This window comes from Mya arenaria, chromosome 10, assembly GCF_026914265.1.
Source record: "Mya arenaria isolate MELC-2E11 chromosome 10, ASM2691426v1".
NCBI lineage: Eukaryota > Metazoa > Mollusca > Bivalvia > Myida > Myidae > Mya > Mya arenaria.
Genome location: NC_069131.1, coordinates 3,278,292 through 3,298,658, shown reverse-complemented (window position 1 = coordinate 3,298,658; position 20,367 = coordinate 3,278,292). Strand labels below are relative to the sequence as shown.

The 20,367-nt window shown below is 36.0% G+C and overlaps 3 protein-coding genes across 3 annotated transcripts in view; 2 read left to right on the top strand and 1 right to left on the bottom strand.

Annotated features, from left to right (window-relative positions):
* The first annotated feature begins 1,242 nt into the window (after window positions 1-1,242).
* On the top strand, window positions 1,243-3,784 carry LOC128206820 (uncharacterized). The gene is made up of 3 exons (XM_052909501.1): window positions 1,243-1,499; window positions 1,654-1,705; window positions 3,313-3,784. Exons 1-3 carry the CDS (start codon window positions 1,248-1,250, stop codon window positions 3,750-3,752), a joined length of 744 nt encoding a protein of 247 aa, XP_052765461.1. The 5' UTR covers window positions 1,243-1,247; the 3' UTR covers window positions 3,753-3,784.
* A 993-nt stretch (window positions 3,785-4,777) lies between these two features.
* Window positions 4,778-7,400, bottom strand: LOC128206462 (uncharacterized). Its single transcript, XM_052908893.1, has 6 exons — window positions 7,165-7,400; window positions 6,833-6,985; window positions 6,574-6,705; window positions 6,134-6,244; window positions 5,421-5,550; window positions 4,778-5,172 (listed from the first exon to the last, which is right to left on the bottom strand). Exons 1-6 carry the CDS (start codon window positions 7,207-7,209, stop codon window positions 5,024-5,026), a joined length of 720 nt encoding a protein of 239 aa, XP_052764853.1. The 5' UTR covers window positions 7,210-7,400; the 3' UTR covers window positions 4,778-5,023.
* Window positions 7,401-12,280: 4,880 nt separating this feature from the next.
* The window catches only part of LOC128205820 (glutamate--cysteine ligase catalytic subunit-like), a 32,185-nt gene continuing 24,098 nt past the window's right edge, over window positions 12,281-20,367 (top strand). The window contains exons 1-4 of the mRNA XM_052907812.1: window positions 12,281-12,584; window positions 13,755-13,864; window positions 14,436-14,555; window positions 15,249-15,314. Of these exons, the coding sequence (XP_052763772.1) occupies window positions 12,435-12,584; window positions 13,755-13,864; window positions 14,436-14,555; window positions 15,249-15,314 (446 nt within the window). The 5' untranslated portion in view covers window positions 12,281-12,434. The remainder of the gene's footprint in view (window positions 12,585-13,754; window positions 13,865-14,435; window positions 14,556-15,248; window positions 15,315-20,367) is intronic.

Here is a 20,367-nt window from a genome sequence, read left to right as displayed (position 1 = left end):
ATAAAACATATCTGTATTTAGTCTGTAAAACCTGTATGTATGTAGTCGTTGAGTTCTGAGGTCGACAAAATATGTATTTATCTGCTCGTAGAGTTCTAGGTCGACAACATATGTATATATCTAGGCGATAAAACATGTTTGTATGAGGTTGCTGAGTTCTTAGGCCGATAAAACATGTCTGTTTCTGGTCGTTGCGTACTTAGGCCGATTAACATGCATGTACCTGGTCTTGAATACTGAGGCCGAACAACATGTATGTATCTGGTCGTTTAGTACTTGGGCCGATACAATAGATTTTATGTTTTATATTTAGATGAATGTTTCATGTGTTTTAGACGAAATACGAACACGATCGTATTGAACACATCGACACCGTACGTATGAATAAAAGCCAATCCCGGACAATACCGGACCGATACGCAAATACAGACCCTTGTTCTACATTTTCACTTGAGTCAATACAATTTAAGGGACGAAGGAAAAAGAGATGAAAATCTAGCAATTAATTTATAGTCGCCTTATATTTGGCAAGGTCATACGCATGTGTTTGAACTGTGAAATGGCATGTTCACTAAATAACTTTTTTTGTTTCGATGAACAAATTGAACGTCATCAATCAAAGAGCAGGGAACATGTCACGTAATTGTTTTATAATGTTGCATAAAACATTCGCAATTAGAATCCTTGAATAGGATATAATATTAGACTTGTGCAATTTAACTCGTAGCTGTATGAATAATGAATGTAGCTGTACGTGTGTCATGCATTGATTGATTGCAATCAAGAATCTCAGAAATGAGTCAATAAAGGCCTTATACAACAAGCGATACCGAGCCGAAAACCACACATTATGTCATTTAAAAGCTACAGTACTCTCGTTAGGTCATTCCCCTACATTTTCGTTTCCCCTTCCTTTTATATATCTGTGTCAAGTCTTAAGCCAGATAAGAGCATGTATACCGCAAATAGATCAACTAGGCAAAACTTCTGACCAGGAAACCAACAATACTTTTACTGACACAATATTGAAGAATTATATTACAGCCATTCCAAACAACTAAGGAACAACTAAAAATGCTCACTATAAGAATGTATAGATTATGTACAATTAAATTTGAAATGGGTTGATTGGCTTGTAATTTCAAGGACTGTATCTGGGTTGTTGAGAAAGAACTTTGACCCAGTAGAGTTACATAACCTTTTGATAAATAATACTGCAAGTTATTTAGTTCTGTCCGGGCTTTAGAATGGCGTGCTTCAACATTTTAATCGTTTTGTCATGGGTTTTTGCTTTGACTTCTGCCCAACAAGAAGACCGCTGCAAAAAGGAACATGGAGGACTTCGAACTACAATCAATGACTTGATGCTGACATATAAAAAGGACATTGGGCGTTTAGAAGCGCTCATCCAGGCAAACAGCGCTAAAAAAGAGAAGGACATTGCCGTATTGCAATTTGAAAATGCTCAGCTGAAGAAAGAGATGGAATCGTTGAAACAGGTATGTCTAACAATAAGAATCGTCGAAGCTGTAAGATAGACGTCCACAGCCTCTATAATTTCTAAACAAATATAATCATATTGAATGCATGACGGTATGCCAAACAGTATCCACGTGTCCATGTTAAATTCGTCATACGCTTTTTGTTCTTCAGACGTCCACGCAAGGGTTCGCTCAAGGGAGGAACCGTAGGGCTCGTCGACAGGGTAGGTACCATCAGGGTCTGCATTCACTAGCCTCTTGAGTATCAGTTTTACACCCGCACTCAGAAAGTTGAATGCATAATTGTTTCAAAATATATATCTATAATAACACAGATACATATATTTCTAAAAGGTGTCTGTTTGATTGTAAACGGATATCTTTACAGGTACATCATTCTTGATCATCTTTGCTCCTATAATAACATTTATTTTGAATACCAAATTAAGGTTTTGTTTTTCTTGGTCTGAGTCTCAGATTTCAGACGTCAGTGATTACGGGCCAATACGTCAATAATACGCATTTTCATTACAAAATGTTCCTAATGAATAAGGAGATGTGTTTTACACACATATATTGTATGCCCGGTTTCGTTTGACATGCCCCCTTCCCTCATACCAGAAATTTAAATGGTTTAAAATGTTGACAGAGGGGTTTGGCGGTACTCCTCCAAGAAATGTTTAGCAATTCATGAGCGTATTTTACTACCTTTTCCTCCGTTAACATACAAAGTAATTTGGTCGATTTTAATGTGTGGGTGTGTGGGGGTGGGGGGCAACCGCACCCCTGAAACCGCTTGTGGAAATCATATATATTTGGGTGGTAATTTGTATGCAAAAAGTTGTAAACTGTATTTAGACTATTTTAAAACTATTTCCATAGATGCATGGTGCAGTAAGCTTATTTAACCTCTGCTTATACATAAGGCAAAACGTGAACACAGATGCGGCCAAAGCAAAAAAATAATATGTGTTTCTGCGTTTGAAAATAGGCATATCCAGCTTCGGAACGTTTGACCAAACGGATTACAATTTATAAAATAATAATATTGTTTATACTATTTGATTTATTTGGAAAAGGAAGATTTATTGGAACAGCAATTAATATTATTTACGATTATCTTTTTGTGTGTTTTAATTAGTATTTGCTCTTTGAATTTATTATATCACAGATTTCTGGAAGAATATACCTACATACAAATATATCCTTAGTGTTACTGAGTTCTCCACACAATACGTACAGAGTCAGTGTCTTTGTTTATTAATAGACATGGAGTCCTTAAAGCTGCACTCTCACAGATTAACCGTTTTTACAACTTTTTTTGTCTTTAAATGAGCAATTTTTTGCATAAATATCTGCAAACCAGTGATAAAAGACTGCTGACAAAAGGTCAGATCGCAGATTTTCATATTTCCATTCCAAAATAAATGTTTTATGGCTAAAACCGTTACTAACGGTTTAAGAAAAATGCATAAAACATCATTTTTTGAACTTAAATATAAAAATCTGAAATCTAGTGTTTTGTCAGCTGTCTTATATGACTGGTTTACATGATTTTTTTACATAAATTGGGTCATGTCATGACAAAATATAATTATAGTTGTCAAGATGGTAAATCTGTGTGAGTGCAGCTTTAATGGAGAGTAATGTAATCAGCCATCATCACCTCATTTGATAACAGGTAATTGAAAAAAAAACGTTTCGAACTGTATCTTGAATATATCAATAACAGATCAACGGTTTATTATCTATGCAAGCATACATATACAACTAGAACTATACAGAACTTATACAAGGTAATGATTTATTTATTGGTAATATAATTGTGTAGGTTCGGAAGGACCAGCGGCCTTCACTGCATGTATTGGGTCTGCCGATCTGACCAATCTTGGTAACCATCACGTGATTGTATTCGACCACCTTCTCACAAACTATGGCAACGCATATCACAATACCACTGGCATCTTCCGCGCGCCTTCTGACGGCGTCTACGCGTTCCATCTGTCGGCAATGTCTACAGCCCACCACGCTTTGTACCTGGAAATCGTACAAGATGGTCGAAGAATCGACGATGTCCTGTCCGATGCCGGATCAAGCTCAACTTACGCCAGCGTCGGTGAAATGTGGACCCTAAAGCTACAGCGTGGGTCCGAGGTTTGGATACGTGCAAGAGTTGCCCCTAACACAGTCGCTGACATCCATGGATACTGTCATACCATGTTCTCGGGGTTTCAGCTGTTTGAAATCGAAGGCATGAACCTGATTGGTTAAGCATTACGTTTCAATAAAGTGTCTGAAACCTGTTTTGATATTGTTTTTGTTTCCTGTTGCAACGTTAACGATGTTCAACAATTTAATTCATCAACATCATCATCAGCAGCAGCAGCAGCAGCGGCATCATCATTAGCATCATCATCATCACCACAACCACCACAACAACCACAACCATCATCATCATCATCATCATCATAATCACCATCACCACCATCACCATGATCATCATCACCATCATCATCATCTAGGCTTTTATCAGTACATTGTATAGCTATCATCTCTCTTGTATACCCTCTTCTTATGTAAATGTATTTTTGCGACGTGTAAGAGCATAGTCTATGTTGCATCCAGTTTCAGACTGTTAATATTTACAAAATAATGAGTAAGTGAAAGTCCTTATCTGTCATACTGCCCATATATAAGTTGTTTTAAAGGACCTCGTACAGGGTTTATAGAAGGCACTGTTACATGACAAAATACGGTTTGAGCCCTTCAACAAATGCTTGTATATGCCCAAATATTATTTTTGAAGTCCACAATTAAAAATAGCTTTAGATTCTCTTTTTAATAAGGCTGAAAGGTTAAATCATCCCTTAGTTTTCGCCTGTCCTCGTCGGTGTGAGGTTTTGTGATCAGTTCTTGCTTTAAATCTTACTGTACCGGCGTTGGTTCACTCCCCTTTAAAACGAGATTTGATATACTTTCATTGTCTTGTTTCTGTAATTTCGTTACCAAAGATTAGAATTTTATGATATAAGTGTTTCAAGATGCATTACCGTAATTTTTGTTTTTAAAAATGTGTTTTAAGCCACGTGCTTCAAAAGATAAATCCACGCAATCAGTAGGGCGTCAACCCTTCACGGACCTGCCTAAGACAAGACCTTCTTTTCATCACAAGCAGTTCTTAATCCATTTTTTTCACGCATTAATTTTCTAAGGAGATTACTCTGGTATAATGTACAGAAATGAAACAAACTTTGGATTTAGGTCTCACTTTTGAACATCCTTGGAAAAAGAGAAACTTTTTTTAACTCTCACTTTATTATAAAAAGTAACGACAACCAATCGGAAGTTAGAATGGTACAGAACAACGTGTATAGGTATATACGAATGTATCAAACTTATATATAAATCATTTTTCTGTGTTAAGATTTAAAACAAAGGCATGCATGGCAACGTTGCGCATTCAAAATTTCCCAAACAGTGGAGATGTCGGGCTTTACTTAGATATCAGACGCTATACAATCTTCAACAGCGGAAGTCCCTCTTTAAACTGAGCATGGTCTTTCCCGGGTACAGCGGCGCGGACAGGGGTTGCGGACGCATTGGCGTCTACAACGATGGGTTCTCGGGTCACACACCATGATACATGACTGGCCACATTGCCTCTTTTTGCGTCTGTCCGTCCTAACTGGTTCTGGATTGTGAAAGAGAAGAAACAGATTCAGATGAGGAATTCAGACATCCAGTACATGTGCTATGAAAGAGAACAACCATATGGCTCTGTGTATAATGAATATTCAAAGCAGAAAGCCACGGGCGTTGCTTGATCTGAATTGACGTGCAGTAATAGCCAGTATCTCTGAGTTCATGTGTTTGTTGTAATAGCTAGTATAGTAGGTTTGAGTACATGTTTTGGCTGTAATATTCAGTAGGTCTGAGTACCTGAATTGGTTTTACGTTTGGCGTGGAAGGCAACCTTACATATGTGCTGAGTTACTTCCGGTAAGCGCTTGACATCGTAAGTGACGTCAGCGACGTACACATCCGCTACCGGCGTTCCTTTAACTGCCATCTGTGGAAGAAAGAAACAGTGTTATCGTTTCCATTGAAGCAGTCAGTAACAACTGATCCGAAGTTTAAACGAACTGAAACTGATGCAGTGACTTAAGTCTCTCTTGTGCAATCATGTGAAAGTTTGATGTCTGTTTTCCCAGCAATATTTTGGTGTCGTAGGGCTTAATGTGTGGAGGAAGAATGTGTTAGTATTATATAAAAATAAATACAATATTGCAAATAATCTGATTTGACCTTGAACGATAAAAAAACGGCCATTTCACTTCCGAAAGCGGTTGAACAAAACTATAAACTACGATAACTGCATTTGCAATGTATTTGTTGTCATTTATATTACCTGTCATTAAAAACTGAGAATATACGGCGTCACAGACATCAACATCTAGCATAACATTCATAACACACCTGTTTTGTTGTTTTATAAAAAAATAGTTCCTGATATTTAGTATCCTATTTTATCGGTATGGTACAGTATACTAGTATTATAACGTTTATCCTAGGCAAGAAGCTTCTACAGGAATCTCAATTGATAATAAGTTGAAATGTACATGTAGTATTATAACAGTAAGAGCCTGACTTACAGTGAAGTTAGATTCAACATCAGTGTGACTGAGGGGCTCGGTGGCCATGTCTGTAATCTCGGCCACAAAACACACGTGCTTGATATGGCTGAACGTCAGGATCTTCAGCCGCTGAAATCACAACAATCGAAAAGTTGACGACAACATCTCGTACTCGGTGATAGTTCCATGGGGTTGGGGTAAGAAGAGCGGTGTATTTGCCTGGGCCATGCGACCCCCACCGCCCCTCAACCGAAATAAGTACCGTCTTAGAACATGGTGTTCTAGTACATTAAAGTCGAATATCGTGCATACAGGTGTATATTTGTTACTGCTTTTGAAATAAATGAACGACGCCGGTTTCAAAAATGAGGACAGAGATAAATGATATCCAATGTTCAATATGATATACTCGTATTTCTGGTAAAGTCCGTCCATTATTAGAATAGAAATTGCTATACCCTCTCAAAGTCTATGAAAACGATGCCCTGGTCTGGAACTCTGATCTGTACCACGTGACTTCTGGTGTTGCACGATACGAATTCCTGCACGCGCTCTGCGCTCACGTACGCTTTTCCCTGTTGATTGTTCTTCTGCCCAAAAAAATATGTTATTTATCAATACAATATTATGATGTTTTAAATTGATGGTATTTACGGCTTTTTTCTAGTTCCAGTTTGTATCAACACCAAACGGTTTCCCCGCAAATTGACTACCCACCTCCATGTCCCCCTTTTTATGGTTAGTTGTGATCACGGCGCTCACGTAGATGGCGGCCGCCAGCATCCCTACTAGCAGAAACCCCAGAAAGGTGCCCATAATGCACTTCCGTTCGAGTACAAACCGCCGGGATTTCTCTTGGACGCCGCACTCCTGTTATAAATGATAAAATTAATTTAATATATTGATAGTATAAAGGCACGCACATCAAGACGACTCCAACAATCAACTACAGGTGATTTAAAACACTGATTAAACTATATGCGGTCTGACGCTTTTAAGAAATAATATAGTTTGGTCAATATAGCAAACTGTACTTAAAATGAGTATACCTTGTCCGTCGGCTGTTTCTCCGTCACCAGTGATATGGCCGTCATATTGGTATATGTGAGGAAAACAAAAATACAAACATCCTCAAGCAATGTCCTGTAGTTAAACCCTTGTTGAATCCGGTTCGAAGAAAAACGGGAAATTCCGTGTCATTTCGTAATTTCGAAGAAATCCCCGGTCTTATTTAAGATCTGCTAATTATTTTAAAACAATGCTTAATCATAATGAAATGCACACAGCGTAAAAGCTAATATTATCATAGTATTGTTAAACTGGATTTATCTGTGGTTGCGGTTGATGAGAAATACGTATTAGTTATCTTTCATATTTTTAAAAATACGGAATATATTGCAAGCGAGCCGAACGCCGACTCCACCCAAAAATTGATTGACAAGCCAGGGAAATAATCTAGTGGCGCGGCACCGGTTCTTTGATGTCACGTGATGTCTGGTGCGGTACATGCAGACCTAAGAATTAAATTGTCGCAGTCTCGTGTTGGCTTTTGTTCTAAAAAGTTAGCGTCATGGACTTTACAATTCTGGATAGTGATAATGAGTTCTTTAAAAACTTTTTGTTTGAAGAAATGTCGAATTTTGATTCTAGTTATAATGATGTTACAGTGTCACAACTTCTTACATTGGATACTCAGCAACTTGTAAACAATACAGGCTCCGCCTACTTTCTAGAAAAGTCACGTAGGCCAAATATCACTGTATTTTCTCTGTATCGGAGTTCATATCAGGGACGAATTGCACAATATGGGAAATATTTTTCAAATTTAAAACGAAATGCAGCAATCTCATTGGCTTTCAAAGTAGGACAAACTGTAAATTATCACACTGGCGTAGCATGGGCAAGGAAGGCGCGTTCCCGGGCGAGGGGTATAATATATATTGACCAACCACTCGCGTACACTTGCGGGGCATGGCCCGAGTTTCCCCTAAAATGAAATAAGTATGTCAGTATTTTAATATGTATATGATATATGTATATGATATACATGTAGTAACTATTATATCCATTTTTACCGACTCAGAGCGATAATGCCACCTTGGCCTGTCACATGCGCCACTGGACAGCTTTGCTCTGCTTTGTGAAGTAACTGTAAACACATCAAGCTTCTTTTTTAAAAGAATAATTTCATTAAAAAGAACGTAAATAGATCCACATGCATATAGTAAGGACAATATGCATGGACACTACAAGTAATCGTCGAATGCGGGTCAAAAAGGCCCACTTCTAGAAAGGCCCAGTACCCGAAAGGCCCAGTACCTAAAAGGCCCGGCCCAGTTTGTATAACTAGATATGTCTTATCTTTGATAAATGTTGTTTTCTTAGGTCTATAGAAGTCAACTATTGATTTAAAAATAATAAGTGTCTTAAATAATTGTTTAATCATTTCAGAAATTCACATTTGCATCAAATTCAATGGGTACCGCCAAGCCACAAAAATGCGCGTATAGGGAACTTTTTTTAACATTTGGATATTCAATTTGTTCCCTAAACGCCACAAGTCGACTGATTCATACCAATGTAAAATATATTCTTCAACTGTAACACCACAATATTTAACACTGTATTGTTAAATATAAACAAAAAAAATAAACAAAAAATATTTTTAGCTAATACATTTCTCTTATTACAATCAAGTGTTTTATGAATCACAAATTTAAATCGATCTATCAACAAAGCATCACCATTTTAAAACTATCTAGCATGTGCCTGTATCTTTCCGCTCAATATACTTAGCGCTGGGATCTGTCATTCTTGCCTAGGAAAACAACAAATGGGATATGGACGCGTAGAGTCGCAAAAACAAAAATCGTCAAAGACTCAGAAGCGGCTGTTTATATGGACTAGGTACCGCCTTACTTCCTTAGAACACAATATGCACGGAAAACTCATAACTTAAGACATATATTGGGTGAATAAAATTATCTAGAAAATAATTCTTATTTATACACTTAATGCAGATTCTACTCTATTTTGAGTATATCAATAAGGATGTAACACATAAATAGTATGAATATATCTTTATCACACGTCTTCGGCTTTACATTACTAACCATGGAATATCAAAGACACACTGCAACCGATAATGTGAAAATATCATTCTCACCTCATTAAAGACACACACCGCTTATTCTATCAATGTCCAACAGCCTCAAACACAATACAGGTCTTTCCTACACTTTTTAAGTGGGCCTTTTTGGACCAGGCCTTTCTGGACTGTGCCTTTTTTGGAACTGGGCCTTTTTTACTCGACTCCCAATCGTCACGTATTTGAATCTTCTATATTCAGCTTTGTTGACATCATCTATAATCAGGTCAATGCCAGTTGTACCGCCAATCGTTGGAAGGCTACGCCCCTGCGAGTATAATGTGCCGTGACTTTTACTGAGTGAAAAACATTTAATCCGTTTTACACAAGGTTTAACTAGACATTACCAGAATTCATAAAATAACGCTGGACATGTACTCTCGATAGAAATTCCCTTTCAGTTTAGTATTAAGTATTTTTTATTATTTGCGTATTTTTGTATCATGGTTTTATGTACAATGTTTACACATGTACATTTGTAATTCGTCTCAGGGGTGATATTATCATTCTTAATACCTCAAGTTGATGTTTAAATATTGTAAACTTCATACTATTAAGTATATATTATTAGACCTACAATTTTACCAGTGACCTTTTCAAGCGAACTTTTTGAATTCTGTTCTAGCTATCCAAATCCACAATGAATAAGTTTATTTGTCATTATCAAATATCCATGATAAAACTTGCTTTAATGGGACTCGTTCATGGTTTGAAAATGCACATTTTACGAAAACTAAATACGGAATTTAGTGTGGAAAATCATAAGGAGTGTTAAAGCTAAGATTTTGACAGAGCTCTGGAACCCTTCACCAAATATTGATAACTGCTAAAATGTTTTCTTTGAAGGTTATTATTTTGAAAAAAGTAAAATAGCAACGCGTTTCACCAGAGGTTTGTTTGTGTATTGGTTGATCACATCACCACGCGATGTTACCAATGTCTTCTATAAACGTTAAAATATCCATCTGGATATAATAATAATATAAAATAATTCAATTATTAAGCATATTTTCAACTTTATAGTGAGATTTTCGTAATTTTTGACAACAATTATTTTAAATACCCGCTACTTTTCATCAGATCTCTTCATATGCATATCTTGCTGGGACCATTTTCTTGCTTATTTTCATATTTTTGGTGTACAAAGATTGTTATTTTTCTTATAATTCAAATTAGAAAAAGGACAATTTTTCACTAAGTGGAAAATTGTTACTAAGATACTTATTGGATACAACCCCCGGTGGTGTATCAGTCCTTGTGGTCTAGTTCTCAAATACAACCCCAGGTGGTGTATCAGTCCTTGTGGTCTAGTTCTCAAATACAACCCCAGGTGGTGTATCAGTCCTTGTGGTCTAGTTCTCAAATACAACCCCAGGTGGTGTATCAGTCCTTGTGGTCTAGTTCTCAAATACAACCCCCGGTGGTGTATCAGTCCTTGGGGTCTAGTTCTCAAATACAACCCCAGGTGGTGTATCAGTCCTTGTGGTCTAGTTCTCAAATACAACCCCAGGTGGTGTATCAGTCCTTGTGGTCTAGTTCTCAAATACAACCCCAGGTGGTGTATCAGTCCTTGGGGTCTAGTTCTCAAATACAACCCCCGGTGGTGTATCAGTCCTTGTGGTCTAGTTCTCAAATACAACCCCAGGTGGTGTATCAATCCTTGTGGTCTAGTTCTCAAATACAACCCCAGGTGGTGTATCAGTCCTTGTGGTCTAGTTCTCAAATACAACCCCCGGTGGTGTATCAGTCCTTGTGGCCTAGTTCTCAAATACAACCCCAGGTGGTGTATCAGTCCTTGTGTTATAGTTCTCAAATACAACCCCAGGTGGTGTATCAGTCCTTGTGGTCTAGTTCTCAAATACAACCCCAGGTGGTGTATCAGTCCTTGTGGTCTAGTTCTCAAATATAACCCCAGGTGGTGTATCAATCCTTGTGGTCTAGTTCTCAAATACAACCTCAGTTCTCAAATACAACCCCCGGTGGTGTATCAGTCCTTGGGGTCTAGTTCTCAAATACAACCCCAGGTGGTGTATCAGTCCTTGTGTTATAGTTCTCAAATACAACCCCAGGTGGTGTATCAGTCCTTGTGGCCTTGTTCTCAAATACAACCCCCGGTGGTGTATCAGTCCTTGTGGTCTAGTTCTCAAATACAACCTCAGGTGGTGTATCAGTCCTTGTGGTCTAGTTCTCAAATACAACCCCGGTGGTGTATCAGTCCTTGTGGTCTAGTTTTCAATACAACCCCAGGTGGTGTATCAGTCCTTGTGGTCTAGTTCTCAAATACAACCCCAGGTGGTGTATCAGTCCTTGTGGTCTAGTTCTCAAATACAACCCCAGGTGGTGTATCAGTCCTTGTGGTCTAGTTCTCAAATACAACCCCAGGTGGTGTATCAGTCCTTGTGGTCTAGTTCTCAAATACAACCCCAGGTGGTGTATCAGTCCTTGTGGTCTAGTTCTCAAGCTTCGCTTTCTATTTTATTTATTTTTCATGACTGTACCGGCGTTGGTTCGCTCCCTACTAACACTAGAACATTTGTTTATATAGATCTACTTGATTTTTTTTCTGAAATTTAGGGTTTAAAGAGTAAAATTATTATAAAATTGGTGCGTTCAGTTGCATTTTTGTGAACACACTTTTGGTCTGAAAACATGAACGAGTCTCTATAAGTTAATGCTGGAAGTTTGTAATTGATTATACTCAATTTTCAAATTCTACGTAATTGCTGTACCTTCACCAGGCTTACATGTATATTATTTTGTGTTTAAATGGATGTAACAAGTAACCAAAATGCACAATGTTCGCTAACACGTTTCAATTTTTGCCGTGGTTTTTATTACATGAATTCATCAAAATCTGGGACCAATAATCTAACTCACAGTCAAAATCGAGTAACCAATGTCAGCATTGAGATACGATACAAGTTGGTTTGTAGTCCTCTGTTATTGGGTAGTGTATTCTTGTAACTTGCTCTACCAAAATTTCGGGCATGCGCACTGATCGATTCACTTGACAGATTAAAAATGTAAACAGTGCTTGTTCTAGTTTACAGAATAGGTGTTCAACCCACATGTACCGATTCTTAACCTAAAGTGTTCCAATATTCGTACTTCGGCAATCTTAGGTTCATTTAACCACTGCTTGCGATCTGTCAACACCTAAGTTTCTAGAAAATGGGACTTCTAACTGAAGGCTCTCCTCTTTCGTGGAAGGATACGAAATCTCACGCGGACCACGTTAGAAAACATGGAATAATTCAATTCATAAATGAGTTTAAGAGACTGCGGAATCGTACCAAAGATGTGCTGTATTGGGGTGATGAGGTTGGTGGTTTCAACTTAAGATGACATGTGAAGATTGTATTAATGATTTATCTAAAAAAAATGTTATGCTACGTTTCCAAGCCGACCACGGCCAGTAAAAGTTTTTTTGCTAATTTGGTTTATACAAGTAAAAACATATTCATGTTTTACTCTTTACTGAAGTTATATTAAATAACAATTGAATTCAAGCTGGTAGGAAAAGTGGGTTCAGTGCAGGTCTCTGACTTGAATGTATGTATGACTGCTGGAACATCTAGCAGAGAACTAGATACCGACTAAGCTTAATGTTCATGTAACTGGCACCGCGCACCCCAGTTAAGTCGTGCAGCGTCGGGAACGGGCCAGTATATACACGCCGGTATGGTAGGGGTGGTCACCGAGCCCGAGCCACACTGTCTAAGGGGCACGTGCAGTTGGCCATTAATTTGGGGAATTAGCTGGCACAACTGCAAGTTACCGTTTAAGTTCAGATCACGTTTAATGGTTCACTTTGATTAACAACTCAAGTCCAATTAAGATGTTTAAAAGTTGGTTCTTTATTAATTCCACATTTAAGTTGAATAGTTAACAAAGATAAATCCAAAGACTTATTTAACAAGAAACATTCAATAGTCCATGTGATATATTAAGTTATGAAAGTAAGTGAATTAATTATATAGTCACAAAAAAAAGTAGGAAGCAGTAAAACCTTATCAGAAATGTCAAAACACTCATTGTAATTAGAATGACTGACAAAAGTCTCTTTAGGAAATTATGAAAGTAAATATCATAGAAAAATAAGATGTAACCAAAAAAAAAGAACAATAAATTTTTTAACAGAATTTGGAAGAGGAAGTCACACGGTGACATAACCATACAGCTGGTTCTTACCATACCTTTTTCAAACTACTTACAACACATAAAAATGCCTTTTTCATCAATCTTTAACCTTTAATCTTCAGATTATTTTATAGTTTGGAACACGATTTAACACCAAAATTGTATTTATATTAAGAAAAAAATATCCTGCTAAAATAAAAAAGTTCAGTTAATACTGTGGCAGTGATAATTAAAAAAATACAAGGAATAATACAAGATGACGCCAATGATCATAATTATTAAATTAATTCAACATATTCTTATAATTAGTTTGCAAAAATCTGATCTAAATCATTCTATTTCCTTATACAGGTTGAGTATATGCTGGTCAAGTTAGACCATGAAAACAAGACAGCAAAACTGAGTCTGAAAGCTGAATCTGTCCTACAGACTCTCCAACAAGTGGAAAAGGACCACCCAGAGTGAGAGAATTTTTATATTAAAGTAGCCTAGATACATACTGGAAGCCACACTAAATTAAATAATAATATAGTATTCTATCTTGCTATAGAGCTGGTTTGGCTTTTATACGATGCAGAGTGTCTGCAAGTTTGATTCCCACCTAATGTCATTGTATAACAACTTATCTAGTTTGTTTCATTATGGTGGAATTAGTTATAAAATGCTTGTTGTAAAATTAAGGTCAAATAAGTTATAAGATACTGGTTAATAAACCCCAGCTGCCATTCCTCTTACCTTCATTACTTTTAATGCTTTAGGCGAGAATAAAAGTGTACACTATGGTGGTCGGTGGACCTAGTTTTAGTTATAACCAGTTAATCATTATCTATTGAAGGCATACTTTTCTGCTTCTTATTTGTGGAAAAGTCTTAACAATTTTGACAAATGAGAAGAAATATAATGTAAAAATCCTTATTTGTTTTTTTTATTAACACAATTAAAAAGTGACTTAAGTAATTTAACTTGTTTCTGAAAGAATGGTCTTATTTGATAACCCCTCTCACCCTATTATATACTATTTTTTCATGGCAGTGATCACCCGACCACCTGGCGTCCAGAGTATGCTTCGTACATGGTGGAAGGGACACCAGGGAAGCCGTATGGCGGACTCATGGCACACTTTAACCTTGTGGAGGCTAACATGAGAAGAAGGTTAGCTGATATTTGTATAACGGTGTCAATCACACATCAATCAGTCAATCAATATCAATCCTCCCATGTAGAAGAGATGCAAATATTTACAGATATTAAAGTGCTCTAACATTAGCAATATAGGACAAGTAAACATATATATATTTAATATATATATATATATATATATATATAGTTACACACATGTACATTCAATGCTATAAATATTAGATTTTGTATTCCAAATTGTTTATCTTATAATGGGTCAACATTATGATTTGAATTAGTGATTTTAATAGTATATGAAGAGCTTATAATCATAACTGAAAAGAGGATAATTAAAGGATGTCATAGGAATACTATATATTAATATTATAACAAGTTACATTTATATTTATTCACTTTCAATTGTGCGAGTCAGGTTCTTTTCTAGACTAAAACATAAAACAATAATGTTTATTGTTCTGTTACAAAATGAATGTGTTTGCAGACATTCAGTATTGTCAAAATACTGAAGAAATTTTAAGTGATATTTCAGTTTATATGATGTGGCTTCAATGTTAAGTGATAAAGAAAATCAAACAATAGTGCATACTTCAAAGTTACAAGTATTTTAATTATTTCTTAGTAACAGTACTTTGATGTGTTACATTATACGTTTGTAAAATTTACTTGTTTTGCACTGTAACACATACATGTACCTATTTTTTTCAGGAGAATGGAAATCAAGGAATGTTTAGGAAAAGATGAAATCCCACTTAGTTTGACGGCTTTTCCAAGGTAGGGGGCATTTTCCTAACTTAATCCTGGCCAATATTCATGTTTGTTTAAGTATACAAATAAAATGTTTTTGGCCTAAATGTATGCCCAAAAATGGTATTGCGATCTGTTGGAAAGCAGCATGGGCCCTACTTGGACTATATCACCCCCGGGCACCTCAGTGGATATGTGACTTGGGTTTTAACAATAAGACACTTGAATGTATTTGTTTTTTGCTGGTACATGTAATGGCCTCCATTGGGTCCATATTCACAAACATCTTTAGTCTGAGAATGAGACTGTCAAGTTTGTTGTAGAAATGCCATTACAGGTGCAAATGTGGTAAAACTGGAGTGTCTTTTACACATAATCTATTATACAATCAAGGCAAGTTTCTTTTATTCAAGTTATATTCTAGATATTTTGAAACATTTAAGAATTCAGTTTTCTGAACCTGTGTGATACGCATCCGAGGCTCAAGTTGATAGTGAATATGAACATAGGGTTTTGCTTGTTATTGTTGAACTTCTCTACTGGGTTCAAAATTACTTCAGGAATTCTTAATGCCATCTATTGCACATTCAAAAGTGGTGTTAATTTTAATGTATTTTTGAAGTTTTTAATTTCTCACATTGATACAAGAGTAAACTATGAATATTTCTGACATTTCATTGTGATATTTCTGCTGAGTTTATACATAATGCTACATCTGGTGTTTGTTATTGACCTGCAGTGTACATGTAAAACTGCAGTGTATCACAGTAGAGATTGCATGTTCTGTAATCAGTGTGACATATTAAAGTAGAAGTCACAGTTCACCATTTGTGGATAAATATTGATGTAGATAAATAGTGTAGTGTGTCCTGCTAAATACTGTTTTCTGCATTTGTGGTATTTTCTTGATTTTTCAAAATTTCAACAATTTTGATTTATTTGTGAAATATTTATTAAGAACTTTGCACTTTGTGACGACACACCCATCAAAAATAGATTTTTTCTATGAACAAGCCTCAATTAAATGTTACACTAGTGCTTGGCATGATTGTTCTAGACAAGCCCTACTTTATAAAACCCGGTAATTGAGCAAGCCCTGAGTCCTTTGTACTCCAAACACTTTAACCAGCCCAACTGCATTCATACCCAGATAATGACATCAATCCCGCAATTCATTCCTTAATTGGAACGTGGCAATTATTTTTCACCAAATGCCACACCAACATGGCAGTTGGTGGAGTATTGAAATGTTTTCCACCAATTTTCCATCAAACGCCACAATCAGTTTCTTTTATCTGTTTTTTTTCACCAAATTCCACTCCCACATGGCACTTGGTGAAAATATCATGGCACTTGGTGGAGATAAAGCCATAAATAAAATGATTGCTGATTCCGACAAAAAATATATATACAAAATATTTCAGCATTGATTGCACAGCATTGATATAACAGGTTGGACCTGTAGATCATTGATACATACATACAAGGGTTAATAAAACAATGTGTGTATATCACAGAAAGAGAACCTCTGCTCGTATAGTAGCTAAAACCTGATCTGTACATTACTTGTGCTTTAAGGATTTATATATTTAAAAAGGTGAGGTAAATAAATCTTTAAAATCAATACAGTTGATGTCATTATTTTTAAATATATTTTGGACAACAATTCTATATATGTTCTATCAACATCATCTTCATGCAAGAACGGAATTGCACATTAATTGCACATTTATACTGTTCCAGTAATTTAAAAACACCTTTGAGTTCCTTTTTGATACTGGAAAAGTTCAATTCACTCAAATGTGAAGTAATGAAACTATGACACTAATTTCAATTCATGATTTGAAATAGCCTCAGTTATTAAAACAGCTAGTACCATGCCTAGAGTCAGATTGTGGATAAATAATAATACTTTCCATATGTACCCATTTAATTGGCTTGTAAATATTTTATCAAAATGAGAAATCTATGAAATTGTGTTTGGTGTAAAGTTAATGTCAATTGAAAATTTGCATACTTATTTGACTGAAATTAAAGCTGCACTCTCACAGATATACCGTTTTGACAACTTTTTTTTATTTTTTGTCTTGGAAAGAGCAAATTTTTGTGTAAATATCTGCAAACCAATGATAAAAGATTGCTGACCGATCAGATCGCAGAGTTTCATATTTCTGTTCGAAAATTAATGTTTTATGGCTTAAACCATTACTAACGGTTTAAGAAAAATGCATAAAACATCAATTTTTTAACTTAAATTGTATAGATATCGATCTAATGTTTTGTCAACAGTCTTATATAACTGGTTTCCATGCATTTTGCAAAAATGGCTCGTTCATAGACAAAAAATAAAAAGTTGTCAAAACGTTCAATCTGTGAGAGTGCAGCTTTAATCACAAAGTATTTCATGTACTTATCTGGTCATGAGGTTATTGAAATGCTTCTTCAACCATTAACTCAAGTCCTTTTACAATTTAAACTTTCTAACATAAAATGCTGGACTGTAGTTCATTGACTTAAAACAAATTCTATAGGAGACACTCATGTCTTACTATCATTTTGAAATCAATAAAATTCCATTTAAAATGGTGACATTCTGCTCCAAACTGGCGATGCATTTGTTGCTAGAATTTAAAGAAAAAATATTATTAGCTGGTCAGCTTTCTGCCATAAATAGGTAGGGATATTATTAACCAGGTTTTCACATAGTGAAACCTGGTTATTAGAATGGCGAACGTCGTTGTTCGGGCGGGCGGCCGTGCGGTGCAAACTCACCTATGAAACTGAATAACTTTAGTAAGGGTTGACATATCTTGACCAAACTTGGTCTATAGAAAGAGGTTATGGGTACCTTTCATGGGATTGCGTTTGGGGTCCCTAGGGTCAAGGTCACTGTTACTGAAAATAGAAAAATGGTTGAAACTGAATAACTTTAGTTAGGGTTGACATATCTTGACTAAACTTGGTCTATAGGAAGAGTTTATGGAGACCTTTCATGGCATTGCGTTTGGGGTCCCTAGGGTCAAGGTCACTGTTACTAAAAATAGAAAAACGGTTGAAACTGAATAACTTTAGTTATGGATGACATATCTTGACTAAACTTGGTCAATAGGAAGACTTTATGGAGACCTTTCATGGGATTGCATTAAGGGTCCCTAGGGTCAAGGTCAAGGTCACTGTTACTAAAAATAGAAATACGGTTGAAACTGAATTACTTAAGTTTGGGTTGACATATCTTGACCAAACTTGGTCTATAGGAAGAGTTTATGGATACCTTTCATGGGATTGCGTTTGGGGTCTCTAGGGTCAAGGTCAAGGTCACTGTTACTAAAAATAGAGAAATGGTTGAAACTGAATAACTTTAGTTCGGGATGACATATCTTAAAAAGCTTGGTCTATAGGAACAGTTAATGGAGACCTTTCATGGGATTGCGTTTGGGGTCCCTAGGTTCAAGGTCAAGGTCACTGTTACTAAAAATAGAAAAACGGTTGAAACTGAATAACTTTAGTAAGGGTTGACATATCTTGACCAAACATGGTCTATAGAAAGAGTTTATGGGTACCTTTCATGGGATCGCGATTGGGGTCCCTAGGTTCAAGGTCAAGGTCACTGTTACTTAAAATAGAAAAACGGTTGAAACTAAATAACTTTAGTTCGGGATGACATATCTTGACTAAACTTGGTGTACAGGAAGAGTTTATAGATACCTTTCATGGGATTATGTTTGGTGTCCCTAGGGTCAAGGTCACTGTTACTAAAAATATAAAAATGGTTCAAACTGAATATCTTTAGTTAGGGTTGACATTTCTTGACCAAACTTGGTCTATAGGAAGAGTTTATGGATACTTTTATGGGATTGTGTTTTGGGGTCCCTAGATTCAAGGTCAAGGTCACTGTTACTAAAAATAGAAAAACAGTTGAAACTGAATTATTTTAGTCAGGGTCTACATATCTTGACCAAACCAGGTATAAAGGAAGAGTTTATGGATACCTTTCATGGGATTGTGTTTGGGGTCCCTAGATTCAAGGTCAAGGTCACTGTTACTAAAAATAGAAAAATGGTTGAAACTGAAATGAAGTCTTCATTTTAAAACTGCACTCTCACAGATTTACTGTGATTACAACTTTTTATTTTTTGTCTTTGAAAGAGCAATTTTCTGCATCGATATCTGTATACCAAGGATACAAGATTGCTGACAAAAAATCATATTGTAGATTTGCATATTTCCGTAAGAAATTTTATGTTTTATGGCTTAAACCAATACTAACGGTTTAAGAAAAATGCATTAAACATTATTTTTTGAACTTAATTATAAAAATCTGCGATCTAATTTTTTGTCAGCAGTCTTATATAACTGGTTTTCATTGATTTTCGTAAAAACTGGCCTGTTCCAAGATAAATCTGTGAGAGTGCAGCTTTAAGCAAAATGTTCTGACGTAGCATATAGGACTTTTATGTGTGTCTATGGTCTAGCTAGGTGAAGTGTAACTGTGAAAACTGTGTTATATTTATAACTCTTTACATGACTGATCAACAAATTGAATAGATGATTTTGAAAAGATTGTTGAAAGTTGATTAAGTGTCATCAATAAGGGTCATAGGGCTCTCAAAAAGACACATGCCTGGAGCGTCTTATAGGACATTTACGGTATTATCAGTTTTTTCAGTATGGTTATTTAAAACATTTTGGTTGTGTCACCAATGATCATCCTACAAAATGTGCTGATAAATGATGACAGAGCATTGATGAATGTGAGCCCAATAGTTTTTGCCTGTATCACAAAACCATGCTTAAATATTACATTCAGGTGTTTATGAAATAGTCGAGTCATTCATCAGTAGTTGGAGATATTTCTGCTATTTTAAAGGTCTGCACAAACTGTTTCATTCTATATCAGTTACAACCAAATTTTATGTCAGATCAAATGTGACAAGAAATAGAACTTTTTGGTTAATAGAATACCTATGGTTGAGAAATTTGGCTGGTGGTATGTAGGTGTCTGTCTCCCATGAAGAAATAATTGTGGGTTTGAACACCAGGAAGGGATCTCAAAATGTTCATCTTATAAAAGTAATTTATT